Here is a 20,214-nt window from a genome sequence, read left to right as displayed (position 1 = left end):
TAAACCATCTCAATTGGGTTGAGGTCGGTTGATTGTGGAGGCCAGGTCATCTGATGCAGCACTCCATCACTCTCCTGCTTGGTCAATTAGCCCTTACACAGCCTGGAGGTGTGTTGGGTCATTGTCCTGTTGAAAAACAAATGAAAGTCCCACTAAGGGCAAACCAGATGGGATGGTGTATCACTGCAGAATCCTGTGGTAGCTATGCTGGTTAAGTGTGACTTGAATTCTAAATAAATCACTGACAGTGTCACCAACAAAACACACCCACATCTCCTCCTCCATGCTTCACGGTGGGAGCCACACATGCAGAGATCATCTGTTCACCTACTCTGTGTCTCATAAAGTCACGGCGGTTGGAACCAAAAATCTCAAATTTGAACTCATCAGACCAAAGGACAGATTTCCACCAGTCTGATGTCCATTGCTCGTGTTTCTTGGCCCAAGTAAGTCTCGTCTTCTTATTGGTGTCCTTAAGTTGTGGTTTCTTTGCAGCAATTCGACCATGAAGGCCTGATTCACACAGCCTCCTCTGAACAGTTGATGTTCAGATGTGTCTGTTACTTGAACTCTGTGAAGCAGTTATTTGGGATGCAATATGAGGTGCAGTTAACTCTAATTAACTTATCCTCTACAGTAAAGGCAACTCTGGGTCTTCCATTCCGGTAGGGGTCCTCATGAGAGCCAGTTTCATCATAGCCTTGATAGCTTTTGCGACTGCACTTGAAGAAACTTCTTTAAATTGACTGACCTTCATGTCTTAAAAGTAATGATGAACTATCGTTTCTCTTCGCTTATTTGAGTTGTTCTTTCCATTATACTGACTTGGTCTTTTACCAAATAGGGCTATCTTCTGTATACCATCCCTACCTTGTCACAGCACAACTGATTGTCTCAAAAGCATTAAGAAGGAAAGAAAATCCACAAATTAACTTTTAACAAGGCACACATGTTATTTGAAATGCATTCCAGGTGACTACCTCATGAAGCTGGTTGAGAGAATGTCAAAAATGTGCAAAGCTGTCATCAAGGCCAAGGGTGGCTACTTTGAAGAATCTCAAATATAAAATATATTTTGTGTTTTTTCATAGTTCTGATGTCTTCACTATTATTATACAATGTAGAAAATAGTAAAAATAAAGAAAAACCCTTGAATGGTACTGTATATCAAGAGGCCTAACTTCCAGACCTGCAGCACTACATACTGCACTTCAATGTATTTTATTGTCCTAGATTGTATTGTCCTAGGCTAAAGGTGTGTCCATGACTACAGAGCAGTCAGAAAGGAGGAGAGGTGGTGGGACTGGGGGCTGTGCCTGGGGTATATCATATGACTGCCCAAGGACTGTGAAAGACCCCCTTGTTAGGCTCAGACACACACACCAAACCTCCATTTCCCCCATTATTGTCATAGCAACTGCCACATGCTGCCCGAGTTTGCAGCTGCCATAGAAACCATGAAAGTCACCGCACTCTCTCAGAAATACACACTCCTTTCTACTTCCTTCTCTCTTTCGCATGCACGCCCGCACACAAACGCACACACACACAGACACACACACACACACAACCCTGTAAATTAATCTGTGTTGCCAAGACATATTAATCTAATTTTAAACCCTCCAGGCCAAACAGGTTAACGTCTTTCCATTTGTATTGACCATCTCTCTCGCTCTAGGTGTCTTTCTGTCCTTCTGCATCTACGACCTCTTCTCTATCTGGCTGTCTTTCTGTATCTACGACCTCTTCTCTATCTGGCTGTCTTTCTGTATCTACGACCTCTTCTCTATCTGGCTGTCCTTCTGTATCTACAACCTCTTCTCTATCTGGCTGTCTTTCTGTCCTTCTGTATCTACGACCTCTTCTCTATCTGGCTGTCTTTCTGTCCTTCTGTATCTACAACCTCTTCTCTATCTGGCTGTCTTTCTGTCCTTCTGTATCTACAACCTCTTCTCTATCTGGCTGCCTTTCTGTCCTTCTGTATCTACGACCTCTTCTCTATCTGGCTGTCTTTCTGTCCTTCTGTATCTAAGACCTCTTCTCTATCTGGCTGTCTTTCTGTCCTTCTGTATCTACGACCTCTTCTTTATCTGTATTAACCTGTTCTGTCTACCCTACCTGTTCTGTCTACACTACCTGTATAACCTGTTCTGTCTACCCTACCTGTATTAACCTGTTCTGTCTGCCCTACCTGTTCTGTCTACCCTACCTGCTCTGTCCACCCTACCTGTATTAACCTGTTCTGTCTACCCTACCTACTCTGTCTACCCTACCTACTCTGTCTACCCTACCTGTATTAACCTGTTCTGTCTACCCTACATGCTCTGTCTACCCTACCTGTATTAACATGTTCTGTCTACCCTACATGCTCTGTCTACCCTACCTGTATTAACCTGTTCTGTCTACCCTACCTGTATTAACCTGTTCTGTCTACCCTACCTGTATTAACCTGTTCTGTCTACCCTACCTGTATTAACCTGTTCTGTCTACCCTACCTGTATTAAAACCTGTTCTGTCTACCCTACCTGCAGTCACATGCTCTGTCTACCCTACCTGTATTAACATGTTCTGTCTACCCTACCCGTAGTAACCTGTTCTGTCTACCCTACTTGTATTAACCTGTTCTGTCTACCCTACCTGTATTAACCTGTTCTGTCTACCCTACCCGTATTAACCTGTTCTGTCTACCCTACCTACTCTGTCTACCCTACCTGTATTAACCTGTTCTGTCTACCCTACCTACTCTGTCTACCCTACCTGCAGTCAACTGTTCCGTCTACCCTACCTGCTCTGTCTACCCTACCTGCAGTCACCTGCTCTGTCTACCCTACCTGCTCTGTCTACCTCACCTGCAGTCATGTGTGTTGTCTACCCTACCTGCTCTGTCTACCCTACCTGCTCTGTCTACCTACCTACAGTCACCTGCTCTGTCTACCCTACCTGCTGTGTCTACCCTACCTGCTCTGTCTACCCTACCTGCAGTCACCTGCTCTGTCCACCCTACCTGCTCTGTCTACCCTACCTGCTCTGTCTACCCTCCCTGCTCTGTGTACCCTACCTGCAGTCACCTGCTTTTTCTACCCTACCTGCTCTGTGTAACCTACCTGCGCTGTCTACCCTACCTGCAGTGAACTGCTCTGTCTACCCTACATGCTCTGTCTACCCTACCTGCAGTCATCTGCTCTGTCTACCCTACATGCTCTGTCTAACCTACCTGCAGTCACCTGCTCTGTCTACCCTACCTTCTCTGTCTACCCTACCTGCAGTCACCTGCTCTGTCTACCCTACCTGCTCTGTCTACCCTACCTGCAGTCACCTGCTCTGTCTACCCTACCCGCAGTCACCTGCTCTGTCTACCCTACCTGCAGTCACCTGCTCCGTCTACCCTACCTGCTCTGTCTACCCTACCTGCAGTCACCTGCTCTGTCTACCCTACCTGCAGTCACCTGCTCCGTCTACCCTACCTGCTCTGTCTACCCTACCTGCAGTCACCTGCTCTGTCTACCCTACCTGCTCTGTCTACCCTACCTGCAGTCACCTGCTCTGTCTACCCTACCCTCTCTGTCTACCCTACCCTCTCTGTCTACCCTACCTGCAGTCACCTGCTCTTTCTACCCTATCTGCTCTGTCTACCCTACCTGGAGTCACCTGCTCTGTCTACCCTACCTGCTCTGTCTACCCTACCTGCTCTGTCTACCCTATCTGCAGTCACCTGCTCTGTCTACCCTACCTGCAGTCACCTGCTCTGTCTACCCTACCTGCAGTCACCTGCTCTGTCTACCCTATCTGCTCTGTCTACCCTACCTGCAGTCACCTGCTCTTGCTACCCTACCTGCAGTCACCTGCTCTTTCTACCCTACCTGCATAACCTACCTGCTCTGTCTACCCTACCTGCCAGTCACCTGCTCTGTCTACCCTACCCTCTCTGTCTACCCTACCTGCAGTCACCTGCTCTTTCTACCCTATCTGCTCTGTCTACCCTACCTGCAGTCACCTGCTCTGTCTACCCTACCTGCTCTGTCTACCCTACCTGCAGTCACCTGCTCTGTCTACCCTACCTGCTCTGTCTACCCTACCTGCAGTCACCTGCTCTGTCTACCCTACCTGCTCTGTCTACCCTACCTGCAGTCACCTGCTCTGTCTACCCTACCTCCTCTGTCTACCCTACCTGCAGTCACCTGTGCTGTCTAGACAGCCTCATTAATTACTGTTGTCACGTTGCTTAACTAAAAAACAATGCTAATAGCAGGATACCCTCAGATTCAAAGTCCAACACACGGTGTAAAAAAAATGCTCACCTGCTCTGTCTACCCTACTTGCTCTGTCTACCCTACATGCTCTGTCTACCCTACATGCTCTGTCTACCCTACATGCTCTGTCTACCCTATCTGCTCTGTCTACCCTACCTGCAGTCACCTGCTCTTTCTACCCTACCTGCAGTCACCTGTTCTTTCTACCCTACCTGCATAACCTACCTGCTCTGTCTACCCTACCTGCAGTCACCTGCTCTTTCTACCCTACCTGCAGTCACCTGCTCTGTCTACCCTACCTGCTCTGTATAACCGACCTGCTCTGTCTACCCTACATGCAGTCACCTGCTCTGTCTACCCTACCTGCAGTCACCTGCTCTGTCTACCCTACCTGCTCTGTCTACCCTATCTGCAGTCACCTGCTCTGTCTAGCCTACTTGCAGTCACCTGCTCTGTCTAGCCTACCTGCAGTCACCTGCTCTGTCTACCCTACCTGCTCTGTCTACCCTACATGCTCTGTCTACCCTACATGCTCTGTCTACCCTACCTGCAGTCACCTGCTCTTTCTACCCTACCTGCAGTCACCTGCTCTTTCTACCCTACCTGCTCTGCATAACCTACCTGCTCTGTCTACCCTACCTGCAGTCACCTGCTCTGTCTACCCCACCTAAATCAAATCAAATCAAATTTTATTTGTCACATACACATGGTTAGCAGATGTTAATGCGAGTGTAGCGAAATGCTTGTGCTTCTAGTTCCGACAATGCAGTAATAACAAGTAATCTAACTAACAATTCCAAAACTACTGTCTTGTACACAGTGTAAGGGGATAAAGAATATGTACATAAGGATATATGAATGAGTGATGGTACAGAGCAGCATAGGCAAGATACAGTAGATGGTATCGGGTACAGTATGTACAAATGAGATGAGTATGTAAACAAAGTGGCATAGTATAGTATAAAGTGGCTAGTGATACATGTATTACATAAGGATACCGTCGATGATATAGAGTACAGTATATACGTATGCGTATGAGATGAATAATGTAGGGTAAGTAACATTTATATAAGGTAGCATTGTTTAAAGTGGCTAGTGATATATTTACATCATTTCCCATCAATTCCCATTATTAAAGTGGCTGGAGTTGAGTCAGTGTCAGTGTGTTGGCAGCAGCCACTCAGTGTTAGTGGTGGCTGTTTAACAGTCTGATGGCCTTGAGATAGAAGCTGTTTTTCAGTCTCTCGGTCCCAGCTTTGATGCACCTGTACTGACCTCGCCTTCTGGATGATAGCGGGGTGAACAGGCAGTGGCTCGGGTGGTTGATGTCCTTGATGATCTTTATGGCCTTCCTGTGACATCGGGTGGTGTAGGTGTCCTGGAGGGCAGGTAGTTTGCCCCCGGTGATGCGTTGTGCAGACCTCACTACCCTCTGGAGAGCCTTACGGTTGAGGGCGGTGCCTACAGTCACCTGCTCTGTCTACCCTACCTTCTCTGTCTACCCTACCTGCAGTCACCTGCTCTTTCTACCCCACCTGCAGTCACCTGCTCTGTCTACCCTATCTGCTCTGTCTACCCTACCTGCAGTCACCTGCTCTGTCTACCCTACCTGCTCTGTCTACCCTACCTGTAATCACCTGCTCTGTCTACCTTACCTGCTCTGTCTACCCTACCTGCAGTCACCTGCTCTGTCTACCCTACCTGCAGTCACCTGTGCTGTCTAGACAGCCTCATTAATTACTGTTGTCACGTTGCTTAACTAAAAAAAATTGCTAATAGCAGGCTACCCTCGGATTCAAAGTCCAACACACGGTGTAAAAAAAATGCACCCCCCTCCCCAATTTTACAAATATTTGTTTACGCCCACAAATAACAATAGCTTCAAACATAAAGATATAAAACTGTATTTTTTTGTGAAGAATCAACAACAAGTGGGACACAATCATGAAGTGGAACGACATTTATTGGATATTTCAAACTTTAACAAATCAGAAACTGAAAAATTGGGCGTGCAAAATTATTCAGCCCCCTTAAGTTAATACTTTGTAGCGCCACCTTTTGCTGCGATTACAGCTGTAAGTCGCTTGGGGTATGTCTCTATCAGTTTTGCACATCGAGAGACTGAATTTTTTTCCCATTCCTCCTTGCAAAACAGCTCGAGCTCAGTGAGGTTGGATGGAGAACATTTGTGAACAGCAGTTTTCAGTTCTTTCCACAGATTCGATTGGATTCAGGTCTGGACTTTGACTTGGCCATTCTAACACCTGGATATGTTTATTTTTGAACCATTCCATTGTAGATTTTGCTTTATGTTTTGGATCATTGTCTTGTTGGAAGACAAATCTCCGTCCCAGTCTCAGGTCTTTTGCAGACTCCATCAGGTTTTCTTCCAGAATGGTCCTGTATTTGGCTCCATCCATCTTCCCATCAATTTTAACCATCTTCCCTGTCCCTGCTGAAGAAAAGCAGGCCCAAACCATGATGCTGCCACCACCATGTTTGACAGTGGGGATGGTGTGTTCAGGGTGATGAGCTGTGTTGCTTTTACGCCAAACATAACATCTTGCATTGTTGCCAAAAAGTTCAATTTTGGTTTCATCTGACCAGAGCACCTTCTTCCACATGTTTGGTGTGTCTCCCAGGTGGCTTGTGACAACTTTTTATGGATATCTTTAAGAAATGGCTTTCTTCTTGCCACTCTTCCATAAAGGCCAGATTTGTGCAATATACGACTGATTGTTGTCCTATGGACAGAGTCTCCCACCTCAACTGTAGATCTCTGCAGTTCATCCAGAGTGATCATGAGCCTCTTGGCTGCATCTCTGATCAGTCTTCTCCTTGTATGAGCTGAAAGTTTAGAGGGACGGCCAGGTCTTGGTAGATTTGCAGTGGTCTGATACTCCTTCCTTTCAATATTATCGCTTGCACAGTGCTCCTTGGGATGTTTAAAGCTTGGGAAATCTTTTTGTATCCAAATCCGGCTTTAAACTTCTTCACAGCAGTATCTCGGACCTGCCTGGTGTGTTCCTTGTTCTTCATGATGCTCTCTGCGCTTTTAACGGACCTCTGAGACTATCACAGTGCAGGTGCATTTATACGGAGACTTGATTACACACAGGTGGATTGTATTTATCATCATTAGTCATTTAGGTCAACATTGGATCATTCAGAGATCCTCACTGAACTTCTGGAGAGAGTTTGATGCACTGAAAGTAAAGGGGCTGAATAATTTTGCACGCTCAATTTTTCAGTTTTTGATTTGTTAAAACAGTTTGAAATATCCAATAAATGTCGTTCCACTTCATGATTGTGTCCCACTTGTTGTTGATTCTTCACAAAAAAAATACAGTTTTATATCTTTATGTTTGAAGCCTGAAATGTGGCAAAAGGTCGCAAAGTTCAAGGGGGCCGAATACTTTTGCAAGGCACTGTATATATACACAGTACCCTTGTCAATTCAACGTCTGTATTGAAGCGTTAGATTCTAGGTGAGTGAGGAATAGCCGCTCGGATTGGAGAGGAGGCAGAGCACGCGTTAAAGTTTCCTGAATAACTGGGCTTGTCTGGAGCATATGTTTCGGTTAGCTGGTAATTGCTGGCTTTAGGCCAATAAAATGTATTAAAAGCTGTGAAGGTTCAGACCAGTTCGTAAGGGTTTTGTTTCATTCAGAGCCCTTTTCTTTGTTTGCCACAATATAATATCCTGCGCCTATTTTAAAAATGTACTTTCTTTTGATGTTACCCTAATAAAGTTTAGAAACTTGTGTGTAGGTTTGATGTGGCTATTAGCATATTATACTGCAGGCCTATGATATTAAGGGGGTGCGCACCGACACACCAACTGACACCAACAGTTTAACTTGAGGTGAGGAAAAATATTTTAGGCCTACCAGAGTTACTCCCATAACCTTACAATATAATGGTTATCTTTATAAAAAATATTAGGATAAAAAACTAACAAAGTAGACTCCTTCTGTACGCCTATATCTCTATAGCAGACGCAGTAGGCTAGCCTAGGATAATGAAATGCATTCTGGTGTCATGCAATGCCCAGATGGATTTAGTACTCAAATCTCTGACAGCTGAACCATGAGGTGGACAATTATTATTTAAGGAAAGTAAAAACCAATAAAACAATAAGCTATAAAGCTTTGTAATGCTACACATCTACACACAAGGAAATGGCTCATTTGGCCAATATCCCTGGTTTATTGGTGACGCCGGTTGTGTGGGTGACGCCGGTTGTGTGGGTGACGCCGGTTGTGTGGGTGACGCCGGTTGTGTGGGTGACGCCGGTTGTGTGGGTGACGCCGGTTGTGTGGGTGACGCCCTAATGGGTTAAGCACCCAATGCATATGGATTTCTCAAATGTCCAATAAATAAAAATCTGTTCCATCTCCAAGGCATTATTAGTCGAACACCAAATATTTTTGTAAATGTCTCGCTCTGTTGGTGGTGGGGGCACCTGATTCAGCTTCCCTGCGCACCGAGTAGGCGACGTGTTCACATTTTGAACCATTTCACATGTCTGAAGGTATAAACTCTGCCTTCCTGGCGGGCCCAGGGGTAGCAAATCAAGTGCACTATAGGCCTACAACTGGCCAATCAGATGGCTCAGATGACTGTGTCTGCAGTAATGTAGCAGGCGTAAAAGAAAGCTACAGCAAAGTTGATACTGGGAGATTTATAAACTTTAAAAGCATGACCAGAAAGAGACTGTCAACAAATACAGCAAAGAGCTGCTGTTTTGATGAGTGAGTTCATGTTTAAGTTTTTACCTAGAACTGTCAACACTTTCTATTCAACACTATTATTAACACTACCATAACATGTGTGTTTTCCCTACTACCACTCACAATACAACCAGCACTGCAACTGCAATGAATGAGTAGGAAAATGTATCGATAGGCTTGCGTTGTTATTATTGGTGGCTTGGGTCTTCTTTCTTTGGTCATAGGAATAACAAAATACATTTGTGCATGAGGCAGAAATAATGTGGTGTGACTCGAGTTTCGTCATCAGCTGGAAGACGGCGTCCCTTTTGGGTCAGCTGAGGAAAGGGAGAGCGGCGAGACGTTGAGAGGCAGACCCTCAGTCTGCTGCCCTCACCCTCTGCTGAGACTGACCATCAGATGCAGGCTCCATCAGCCCGGTAAAAAAAAGTGTGATCATATAGTCTTACTCAAATGTTAAAATATCAGTTTTTTAAACGGTCCGAGAAGAACAACAATGCATTGGCAAGGCAATTCAAGCAAAGATAATATGCGGTAATAATGTTTTGGGCCTATAGCCTACTGCTCAAATCTCATTACTACACTATTGTTTCATTAGGTTAATGTTGCATAGGCTTACATTTTTTAAGTAACGGAAAAAAAACTATTTGAACAGTAGATTTTGACTCAAAGTGATCTTGACTCAAAAAAGTTGGGACCACTGCTATAGCCTATTACAGATCTGGACAAACAATCCACCTACCACTATTGTCACTTCGGCTCCCGAGTGGCGCAGCGGTCTAAGGCACTGCATCTCAGTGCAAGAGGCGTCATTTCCACGGTCGTAACTTTAATGGGGAAAAACAGGCACAAGAGTATGAAAGTGTCGAAGGAGTCAAATTAAAGCAATCACTGCAGCAAGATTTAAGTGACAAATTGATTTTGCACTCCTCAAACAGGAAATATATGGCTGAAAAAAGATCCTCAGGTGGGGGGGGGCATGCGCTTAAGGAACAGAAAGGGAATAGAGCCTAACAGTGTTTCTGAGCAGGTCAGTCCAGTCTAGCCCCAATCAATGCAGTTCAGTGTAAGCCCAGAAGGCACCTGTAGTCCTGCACTAGGCCCAGTCAGTGGAGAGTAGTAGGGGAACAGGAGCAGTGGAACAGTGGATGGGGTGTCAACCTTAATCCCCCTTAGTCCTCTCATTACCCCACAGCCACTGCATTGTGACGCAGAGACATTGAGCCAGTGTGTGTGCATGTGTATGTGTGTGTTAGACAGCCCATTAATCAAGTGCTAGGCCTCGATGCAGTATCCGGTCACTACAGCGGTCACTACTACTCCCTCTCTCTCTGTCCCTCTCTTACCCCTCTGTCTGTCCCTCCCTTCCTCTCTATCTCTCCCCGCTCTCGCTGTCCCTCCCTTCCTATTTCCCTCTCTCTTCGTCTCTCCCCCTCTCTCCAGAACCCGGTTTGCTTGCTAAACCTCATTAACAATTAATTACCAATCAACTATAGTCAAGTCACCCCTGGACCTCTCAATGATTCATTAGTAAGGTTACACAACGGTGCAACACAAACACACTCACTTGCCTCAACATACTCACAGCCACATGAAATCACAATCACACACAAACATAAATAAACTAAAAAACCTAACCTATAATCCTCCCCACCATCACTGAACCTGAACATACCTATAATCCTCCCCACCATCACTGAACCTGAACATACCTATAATCCTCCCCACCATCACTGAACCTGATCATACCTATAATCCTCCCCACCATCACTGAACCTGATCATACCTATAATCCTCCCCACCATCACTGAACCTGAACATACCTATAATCCTCCCCACCATCACTGAACCTGATCATACCTATAATCCTCCCCACCATCACTGAACCTGAACATACCTATAATCCTCCCCACCATCACTGAACCTGATCATACCTATAATCCTCCCCACCATCACTGAACCTGAACATACCTATAATCCTCCCCACCATCACTGAACCTGATCATACCTATAATCCTCCCCACCATCACTGAACCTGATCATACCTATAATCCTCCCCACCATCACTGAACCTGATCATACCTATAATCCTCCCCACCATCACTGAACCTGATCATACCTATAATCCTCCCCACCATCACTGAACCTGAACATACCTATAATCCTCCCCACCATCACTGAACCTGATCATACCTATAATCCTCCCCACCATCACTGAACCTGATCATACCTATAATCCTCCCCACCATCACTGAACCTGATCATACCTATAATCCTCCCCACCATCACTGAACCTGAACATACCTATAATCCTCCCCACCATCACTGAACCTGAACATACCTATAATCCTCCCCACCATCACTGAACCTGAACATACCTATAATCCTCCCCACCATCACTGAACCTGAACATACCTATAATCCTTCTCATCATCACTGAACCTGAACATACCTATAATCCTCCCCACCATCACTGAACCTGAACATACCTATAATCCTCCCCACCATCACTGAACCTGAACATGCCTTGCCTGCTGATTTGATATGTTGTACAGTCGTGGCCAAAAGTTTTGAGAATGACACAAATATTAATTTCCACAAAGTTTGCTGCTTCAGTGTCTTTAGATATTTTTGTCAGATGTTACTATGGAATACTGAAGTATAATTACAAGCCTTTCATAAGTGTCAAAGGCTTTTATTGACAATTACATGAAGTTGATGCAAAGAGTCAATATTTGCAGTGTTGACCCTTCTATTTCAATACCTCTGTAATCCGCCCTGGCTTCCTGTCAATTAACTTCTGGGCCACACTGATTGCAGCCCATTCTTGCATAATCAATGCTTTGGAGTTTGTCAGAATTTGTGGGGTTTTGTTTGTCCCCAAGCCTCTTGAGGATTGACCACAAGTTCTCAATGGGATTAAGGTCTGGGGAGTTTCCTGGCCATGGACCCAAAATATCGATGTTTTGTTCCCCGAGCCACTTAGTTATCACTTTTACCTTATGGCAAGGTGCTCCCTCATGCTGGGAAAGGCATTATTTGTCACCAAACTGTTCCTGGATGGTTGGGAGAAGTTGCTCTAGGAGGATGTGTTGGTACCATTCTTTATTTATGGCTGTGTTCTTAGGCAAAATTGTGAGTGAGCCCACTCCCTTGGCTGAGAAGCAACCCCAGACATGAATTGTCTCAGGATGCTTTACTGTTGGCATGACACAGGACTGATGGTAAGCGCTCACCTTGTCTTCTCCGGACAAGCTTTATTTCGGGTGCCCCAAACAATCGGAAAGGGGATTCATCAGAGAAAATGACTTTACCCCAGTCCTCAGCAGTCCAATCCCTGTAACTTTTGCAGAATATCAGTCTGTCCCTGATGTTTTTCCTGGAGAGAAGTGGCTTCTTTGCTGCCCTTCTTGACACCAGGCCATCCTCCACTGTGTGTGCAGATGCACTCACACCTGCCTGCTGCCATTCCTGAGCAAGCTCTGTACTGATGGTGCCCCGATCCCGCAGCAGAATCAACTTTAGGAGACGGTCCTGGCGCTTGCTGGACTTTCTTGGGCGCCCTGAAGCCTTCTTCACAACAATTGAACCGCTCTCCTTGAAGTTCTTGATGATCCGATAAATGGTTGATTTAGGTGCAATCTTACTGGCAGCCATATCGTTGCCTGTGAAGCCCTTTTTGTGCAAAGCAATGATGACGGCACGTGTTTCCTTGCAGTTAACCATGATTGACAGAGGAGGAACAATGATTCCAAGCACCACCCTCCTTTTGAAGCTTCCAGTCTGTTATTCGAACTCAATCAGCATGACAGAGTGATCTCCAGCCTTTTCCTCGTCAACACTCACACCTGTGTTAACGAGAGACTCACTGACATGAAGTCAGCTGGTCCTTTTCTGGCAGGACTGAAATGTAGTGTAAATGTTTTTGGGGGATTCAGTTCATTTGCATGGCAAAGAGGGACTTTGCAATTAATTGCAATCCATCTGATCACTCTTCATAACATTCTGGAGTATATGCAAATTGCCATCACACAAACTGAGGCAGCAGATTTTGTGAAAATGAATATTTGTGTCATTCTCAAAACTTTTGGCCACGACTGTACTCTACTGTGACTTTGAGGTGGATGAGTGAGGCCATGTGCGTGTGTGTGACCTTGGGTGGGAGTCCGCAGACAAGACTGATGTGTTGAACAATCCCACTGGACAACACACACACACTATATCAACATGTCCAGATGAGTGTTGTTTCAGTCCATTCAGAGCAGTGACATGGTGTTTGAGGGAAGACACAGCCCTGGTTCAGACTAACACACACCATGTAAGAGAAGAGAGTATAGAGTACGTCTGGCATGAGCTGGAGATCTAATATGGTTTATGTTATTCATAAGCATTTCTGATATCATACACTAGTGTATTTAGCTAGTTAACTATATTATAGTTAGTCAATTTTCAATAGCTATTGATTGGAAGCCACATGATCTGATAAGAAGCCTAAGTGTTTCTACATATGATATTGATTGATTGAATTTATTAGGCCATTTTTTTGAAATACATAAGGGAGCTCCAGCCAGCGACACCTCCACATACAATAAGAAAATCATCAAGGATAACACAATAAAGCTTAAAAGCTTATTTCCATTGTGGTCCTTCTGAAGAGGGAAGGGGGAAGAGGGAATTCATTATATTGTGTAGGACAGGTGTTAGCCTACTTTATGAGTCATGAATGTCATGGGTTAAATATCACACCTGATCATCAAACTGTTATGCAGAAGTGGGACACTTAAAAGAGCTGAGATGAGAAGAGTTCTGAGAGAGCTCAGTGCACGGGATAGTCGCGGCTGGCACAGATCTGTCTGGTGCACTTTACACTGGCCCGACCTATAATGCGGTCACTCACAGCAGGGCATGGGGACAATATGAGCACAACATCTAAACGCAGAAGGAATCAATAGCAACAGATACATTAAATCAGATAATAATATCTTTGAGATTCATAACAGATTGATATCAAAAGACAATGTTTTATATTGATAGGCTAGTGTTAGGTGTTGGAGCACGACTGATGTGAGATGAGGAGGACCTATAATAAACTACATGCGACGTGAGCGACAACTGACGTACACCTGTAACGGCGGGGTTACCGTTATTATATGCGAATTATGGATGTGAGTTATTTTGGTTACAGTGTAGGATATCACCAACACTTGGCGCTATCACAAAGAAAAATAAATGCTAGATGGATTTGCAAGGCACATTCTCGTAAACATCCACAGCTTGCTTCTACCGGTTGGTGAGAGCCACAAACAGAGCCAGAACGATGTAGATAGAAATACGCTCACTCTGACACGCATAGAGATGCGCACAAATAGAAGGCAGTATGGACATCCTGTAACATCTTGGAGAAATTGCTTGATTTGGAATAAAAATGATCAGGCAATTTCGGAGCGCGTCACACTCACAATATAATATAAACACGGAAAGGCTTTAGGCTAAATGAGAAGGCGCTGCCGAGTCTTATAATGGTGTCATTGTCACAAGTGATAAATTAGGTATCAAACACCTTACCTCCTTGGTGTTGACGATACCTCTCACGTATTTCCCCAGAACCGAGCCAACGCAGAGAACGCTGGACACCACAGCCAGACACAAAAGTCTCTCGCAAACCTCCATCTTATCCTAGAATTTCGCTACTCAGTGTTCGTCCCGGCCCCCCTTCCCAATCAACTGGTATGCAGGAAACGACAGTATCGGAGAAGGAAGCAGAGAAGACACAGGGCGCGCGTTCTCGTCTTTTGCCGATGCATGTGGCCCCAATATTTCCGCTGTGAGCGCGCTTTGGATAATCGCCTCTACTCCTTCCCCACTCACTGGAAACAGAGGCAGAATGCGCGTTCTCGCTCTCAGATTGCGACACATTCAAGAGACATACATCAATCATTCACGTTTAAATTAATTTGTTACCTATTTGGTCAAACATTTTCGATGAGTGGGGTTTTCACTCACATTATAGGCCTGTTGTTCACTCTTAGCCTAGGCCTATAGAATCGAACAAGACTAATAGGCTACACCTTCTAAAACAACTACACATATCAATGTAAATCATCACACCAAGGATAGGCTACATGATTTTCACATGTTCAGATAAAAGTTTAATGGAAGTATATGTTTCTTTGTAATTTTGTCTTGTCTGGTTTTTCTTTATTTTTATTATTTTCTACATTGTATAATAATATTGAAGACTGGAATAACGCACCAGGCTGTCTCTTCTCCTCCCTCTAGGTTCTCTCTCTAGTCCGGAGCCGCCAGAGCCGCCCATCAGTCCGGAGCCGCCAGAGCCGCTGGCAGTCCGGAGCCTCCCACCTGTCCGGCGCCGCCAGAGCCTCCCGCCTGTCCGGCACCGCCAGAGCCTCCCGCCTATCCGGCGCCGCCAGAGCCTCCCGCCTGTCCGGAGCCACCAGAGCCTCCCGCCTGTCCGGCGCCGCCAGAGTCTCCTGTTTCGTTTTTTCACCTTTGTTATTTTGTGTTCAGATTAATAAAGTTAACATGGACACGTACCACGCTGCATTTTGGTCCGATCCTTCATATTCCTCATCAGTGATTGTGAGTGTACCCATGAGTTTACCAGTCAAATTGCCAAGGTTAGAGCGTCCAAGCCCGTTCTATTCATTCTATTTCTATGGAACTAACTCCATATAAAGAAACATAAATGCCTGCACACACAATTTTGCCCAGATCACAGAAGGAGCATGGACAGGTAAAACAGAGCAGATGGAAACACACACACATACAGTGCCTTGCGAAAGTATTCGGCCCCCTTGAACTTTGCGACCTTTTGCCACATTTCAGGCTTCAAACATAAAGATATAAAACTGTATTTTTTTGTGAAGAATCAACAACAAGTGGGACACAATCATGAAGTGGAACGACATTTATTGGATATTTCAAACTTTTTTAACAAATCAAAAACTGAAAAATTGAGCGTGCAAAATTATTCAGCCCCTTTACTTTCAGTGCAGCAAACTCTCTCCAGAAGTTCAGTGAGGATCTCTGAATGATCCAATGTTGACCTAAATGACTAATGATAATAAATACAATCCACCTGTGTGTAATCAAGTCTCCGTATAAATGCACCTGCACTGTGATAGTCTCAGAGGTCCGTTAAAAGCGCAGAGAGCATCATGAAGAACAAGGAACACACCAGGCAGGTCCGAGATACTGTTGTGAAGAAGTTTAAAGCCGGATTTGGATACAAAAAGATTTCCCAAGCTTTAAACATCCCAAGGAGCACTGTGCAAGCGATAATATTGAAATGGAAGGAGTATCAGACCACTGCAAATCTACCAAGACCTGGCCGTCCCTCTAAACTTTCAGCTCATACAAGGAGAAGACTGATCAAAGATACAGCCAAGAGGCCCATGATCACTCTGGATGAACTGCAGAGATCTACAGCTGAGGTGGGAGACTCTGTCCATAGGACAACAATCAGTCGTATATTGCACAAATCTGGCCTTTATGGAAGAGTGGCAAGAAGAAAGCCATTTCTTAAAGATATCCATAAAACGTGTTGTTTAAAGTTTGCCACAAGCCACCTGGGAGACACACCAAGCATGTGGAAGAAGGTGCTCTGGTCAGATGAAACCAAAATTGAACTTTTTGGCAACAATGCAAAACGTTATGTTTGGCGTAAAAGCAACACAGCTCATCACACTGAACACACCATCCCCACTGTCAAACATGGTGGTGGCAGCATCATGGTTTGGGCCTGCTTTTCTTCAGCAGGGACAGGGAAGATGGTTAAAATTGATGGGAAGATGGATGGAGCCAAATACAGGACCATTCTGGAAGAAAACCTGATGGAGTCTGCAAAAGACCTGAGACTTGGATGGAGATTTGTCTTCCAACAAGACAATGATCCAAAACATAAAGCAAAATCTACAATGGAATGGTTCAAAAATAAACATATCCAGGTGTTAGAATGGCCAAGTCAAAGTCCAGACCTGAATCCAATCGAGAATCTGTGGAAAGAACTGAAAACTGCTGTTCACAAATGCTCTCCATCCAACCTCACTGAGCTCGAGCTGTTTTGCAAGGAGGAATGGGAAAAAGTTCAGTCTCTCGATGTGCAAAACTGATAGAGACATACCCCAAGCGACTTACAGCTGTAATCACAGCAAAAGGTGGCGCTACAAAGTATTAACTTAAGGGGGCTGAATAATTTTGCACGCCCAATTTTTCAGTGTTTGATTTGTTAAAAAAGTTTGAAATATCCAATAAATGTCGTTCCACTTCATGATTGGGTCCCACTTGTTGTTGATCCTCACAAAAAAAATACAGTTTTATATCTTTATGTTTGAAGCCTGAAATGTGGCAAAAGGTCGCAAAGTTCAAGGGGGCCGAATACTTTCGCAAGGCACTGTACATATACACACACACACACATGCCAAGTGTGACACAGAGTAGTGGTTTCTCACCTTGTCCGGCTTCTTGTACACAGCTGGCCACTGAGAGCTGTCATCAAAGTAGAGCAATATATTCTGACAGCATCGTGACTAGAGAGGAGAGAATGAGAGAATGGAGGAGAGAAGGAATGGGAAAAGGGGGCCTAAGATTAATACCAGACTGCCTCAAAGTCTGTAGACCACTAACAGCAACCGGAGGAACACAGAAAGGAGGACAGAAATAACAAAAGAGGAGAGGATAGAGAGGAGGAGAGAGGACAGGGTAAATGTATGGAGAATATAACAGGAACAGACAAGGGTCGATACAATTACCAAAGACAGAAAGAGTGAGGAGCGAGAGGGAGAGAAAATTAATCAGTGAGGAGAGAGACAAGAGAGAAATGGACATAGAGGAAAGATGATGAAGGTAAGAAAATAATAGGGTACAGGGGGACAATTTGAGAGAGAGAGAGAGAGAGAGGGGGAGAGAGAGAGAGAAACTCACTAAGAGGGAGAGATTCAACAATACTGATGAAACAAAATAAGAAAAGAGAATGATAGATAGGAGATCAGTTGACCTATAACCTCACCTTTTGGTAGCGGAACCGGAAGTCCAGACGTCCAAAATCAGTGAGAAAACAGAAGCGAGTGAGGAACAACCAGTCCTGTTTAGAGTGGGGAACCAGAGCCGGGGCGAGGAGGAGGAGGAAGACAGGGGCATAGGGTAGAGAATGGGGAGAGGAGAGGGGGAGATGAAGGTGAGATGGGGAAGAGAGCAGGAAAACCTGGCTGTAATACTCAACCAGCATCATGTCAAGATATAGTGCTGATATAGTGCACAACAGTCCATCATTACTTTAAGACATGAAGGTCAGTCAATATGGACAATTAAGACATTTTTAAGTTTCTTCAAGTGCAGCTGCAAAAACCATCAAGCGCTATGATGAAACTGGTTCTCATGAGGACCGCCACAGGAATGGAAGACCCAGTGTTACCTCTGCTATGATGAAACTGTCTCTCATGAGGACCACCACAGTGTTACCTCTGCTATGATGAAACTGGTTCTCATGAGGACCACCACAGGAAAGGAAGACCCAGAGTTACCTCTGCTATGATGAAACTGTCTCTCATGAGGACCACCACAGGAATGGAAGACCCAGAATTACCTCTGCTGTCAAAGTTCATTAGAGTTACCAGCCTCAGAAATTTGAACCCAAATAAATGCTTCACAGAGTTCAAGTAACAGACACATCTCAACATCAACTGTTCAGAGACTGTGTGCATTTACATCCACATAATGTAGTTAAAACCGGTGTGTCAATCTGAGTAACATAATAAAAAGATCCCAATCAAAATCGGTCCATTTAAACTAGAGACATTTTTTTTTGCATGGGCTATACATCTCAATCCTCCGCATCTGCGCTACAGTGGTGTTTGTCAGACCATGTCATGGGACTAGTCTGAAGGTAACTTATAGAAATGAATGGTAGTATGGAGGTAGTTTTGAGCCAACAAAAATAAGAGGTAAAATACGTGTTCAAAAAAACTTAAATATTTCCTGAGCTTTCTTATCTCCTAGATATAGGGCAGACACTAAACAACCTTATTCCCAACAGTTTATACTTTGAGGTTAACAGCTTGTGTGCTATCCATACGTTTAGCATACCTCATACAAATAGGTCTATTGCCACATGTCCACCAGATGCATCAAACTCTTTGCGTTCAGTCAGAAGTAATTCATTGTCAATGGAGCAGTCCGCAACACTATGTTGGGGGTGCTGCACTAGGCTGGGTGCGTTCTGTGTACCGTTCCATCAGAAGTCATTCATTATCAATGGAGCAGTCCGCAACACTATGTTGGGGGTGCTGCACTAGGCTGCGGTGCGTTCTGTGTACCGTATCCATTCAATATTTTCAACTCGTTGCTTTACTGTGCGGTGGTACAAACAGAAGTACACAGACTCCAACTAGCTAGCTATTAGCTATACTGAACAAAAATATAAAATGCAACATGTAAAGTGTTGGTCCCATGTTTCATGAGCTGAAACAAATTTGTGCACAAATTTGTTTACATCCCTTTTAGTGAACATTTCTCCTTTGCCAAGATAATCCATTCACCTGACAGGTGTGGCATATCAAAAAGCTGATTAAACAGCATAATCATTACACAGGCGCACCTTGTGCTGGGGACAATAAAAGGCCACTAAAATATGCAGTTTTTTTCCCCAAAGAGATATCCGGGATAGTAACATACTCTGTTTCACGGAAACATGGCTAGCTGGGGACATGCAGTCGGAGCCCGTACAGCCAATGGGATTTTCAGTGCATCGCGCCTACAGGAATAAACATCTCTCCGGTAAGAAGAAGGGCGGGGGTGTATGTTTCATGATTAACGACTAATGGTGTAATTGTAACAACATACAGGAATTGAAGTCCTTTTGTTCAGCTGACCTAGAATTCCTCACAATCAAATGCTGAGCGTATTATCTCCCAAGAGAACTCTCCTTGGTTATCGTCACAGCCATGTATATCCCCCCGCATGCAGATATCAAGTCGGCCATCAAGGAACGTCACTGGACTTTATGCATACTGGAAACCATATATCCCGAGGCTGCATTTATTGTAGCTGGGGATTTTAACAAAGCTAATTTGAGAACAAGGCTACCTAAATTCTCTCAGCATATCGATTGCAGTACACGAGCGAGTAACACGCCCAACCATTGCTACTCTAACTTCTGTGACGCATGCAAGGCCCTCCCCTGCCCTCCTTTTGGCAAATCTGAACATGATTCC

General features: G+C 44.7%; 1 protein-coding gene across 2 annotated transcripts in view; it reads right to left on the bottom strand.

The window, feature by feature from the left end:
- LOC139389880 (transmembrane protein 145-like) overlaps positions 1–14,728 on the bottom strand; it is a 35,801-nt gene extending 21,073 nt beyond the window's left edge. For both annotated transcript variants that reach the window (XM_071136896.1, XM_071136903.1), the window contains exon 1: positions 14,549–14,728. In XM_071136896.1, the coding sequence (XP_070992997.1) occupies positions 14,549–14,653 (105 nt within the window). In that variant the 5' untranslated portion in view covers positions 14,654–14,728. The remainder of the gene's footprint in view (positions 1–14,548) is intronic.
- Between the last annotated feature and the right edge of the window lie 5,486 nt (positions 14,729–20,214).

Source organism: Oncorhynchus clarkii, chromosome 3, assembly GCF_045791955.1.
Source record: "Oncorhynchus clarkii lewisi isolate Uvic-CL-2024 chromosome 3, UVic_Ocla_1.0, whole genome shotgun sequence".
Lineage (NCBI taxonomy): Eukaryota > Metazoa > Chordata > Actinopteri > Salmoniformes > Salmonidae > Oncorhynchus > Oncorhynchus clarkii.
This window is presented reverse-complemented; position numbering and strand designations above follow the sequence as displayed.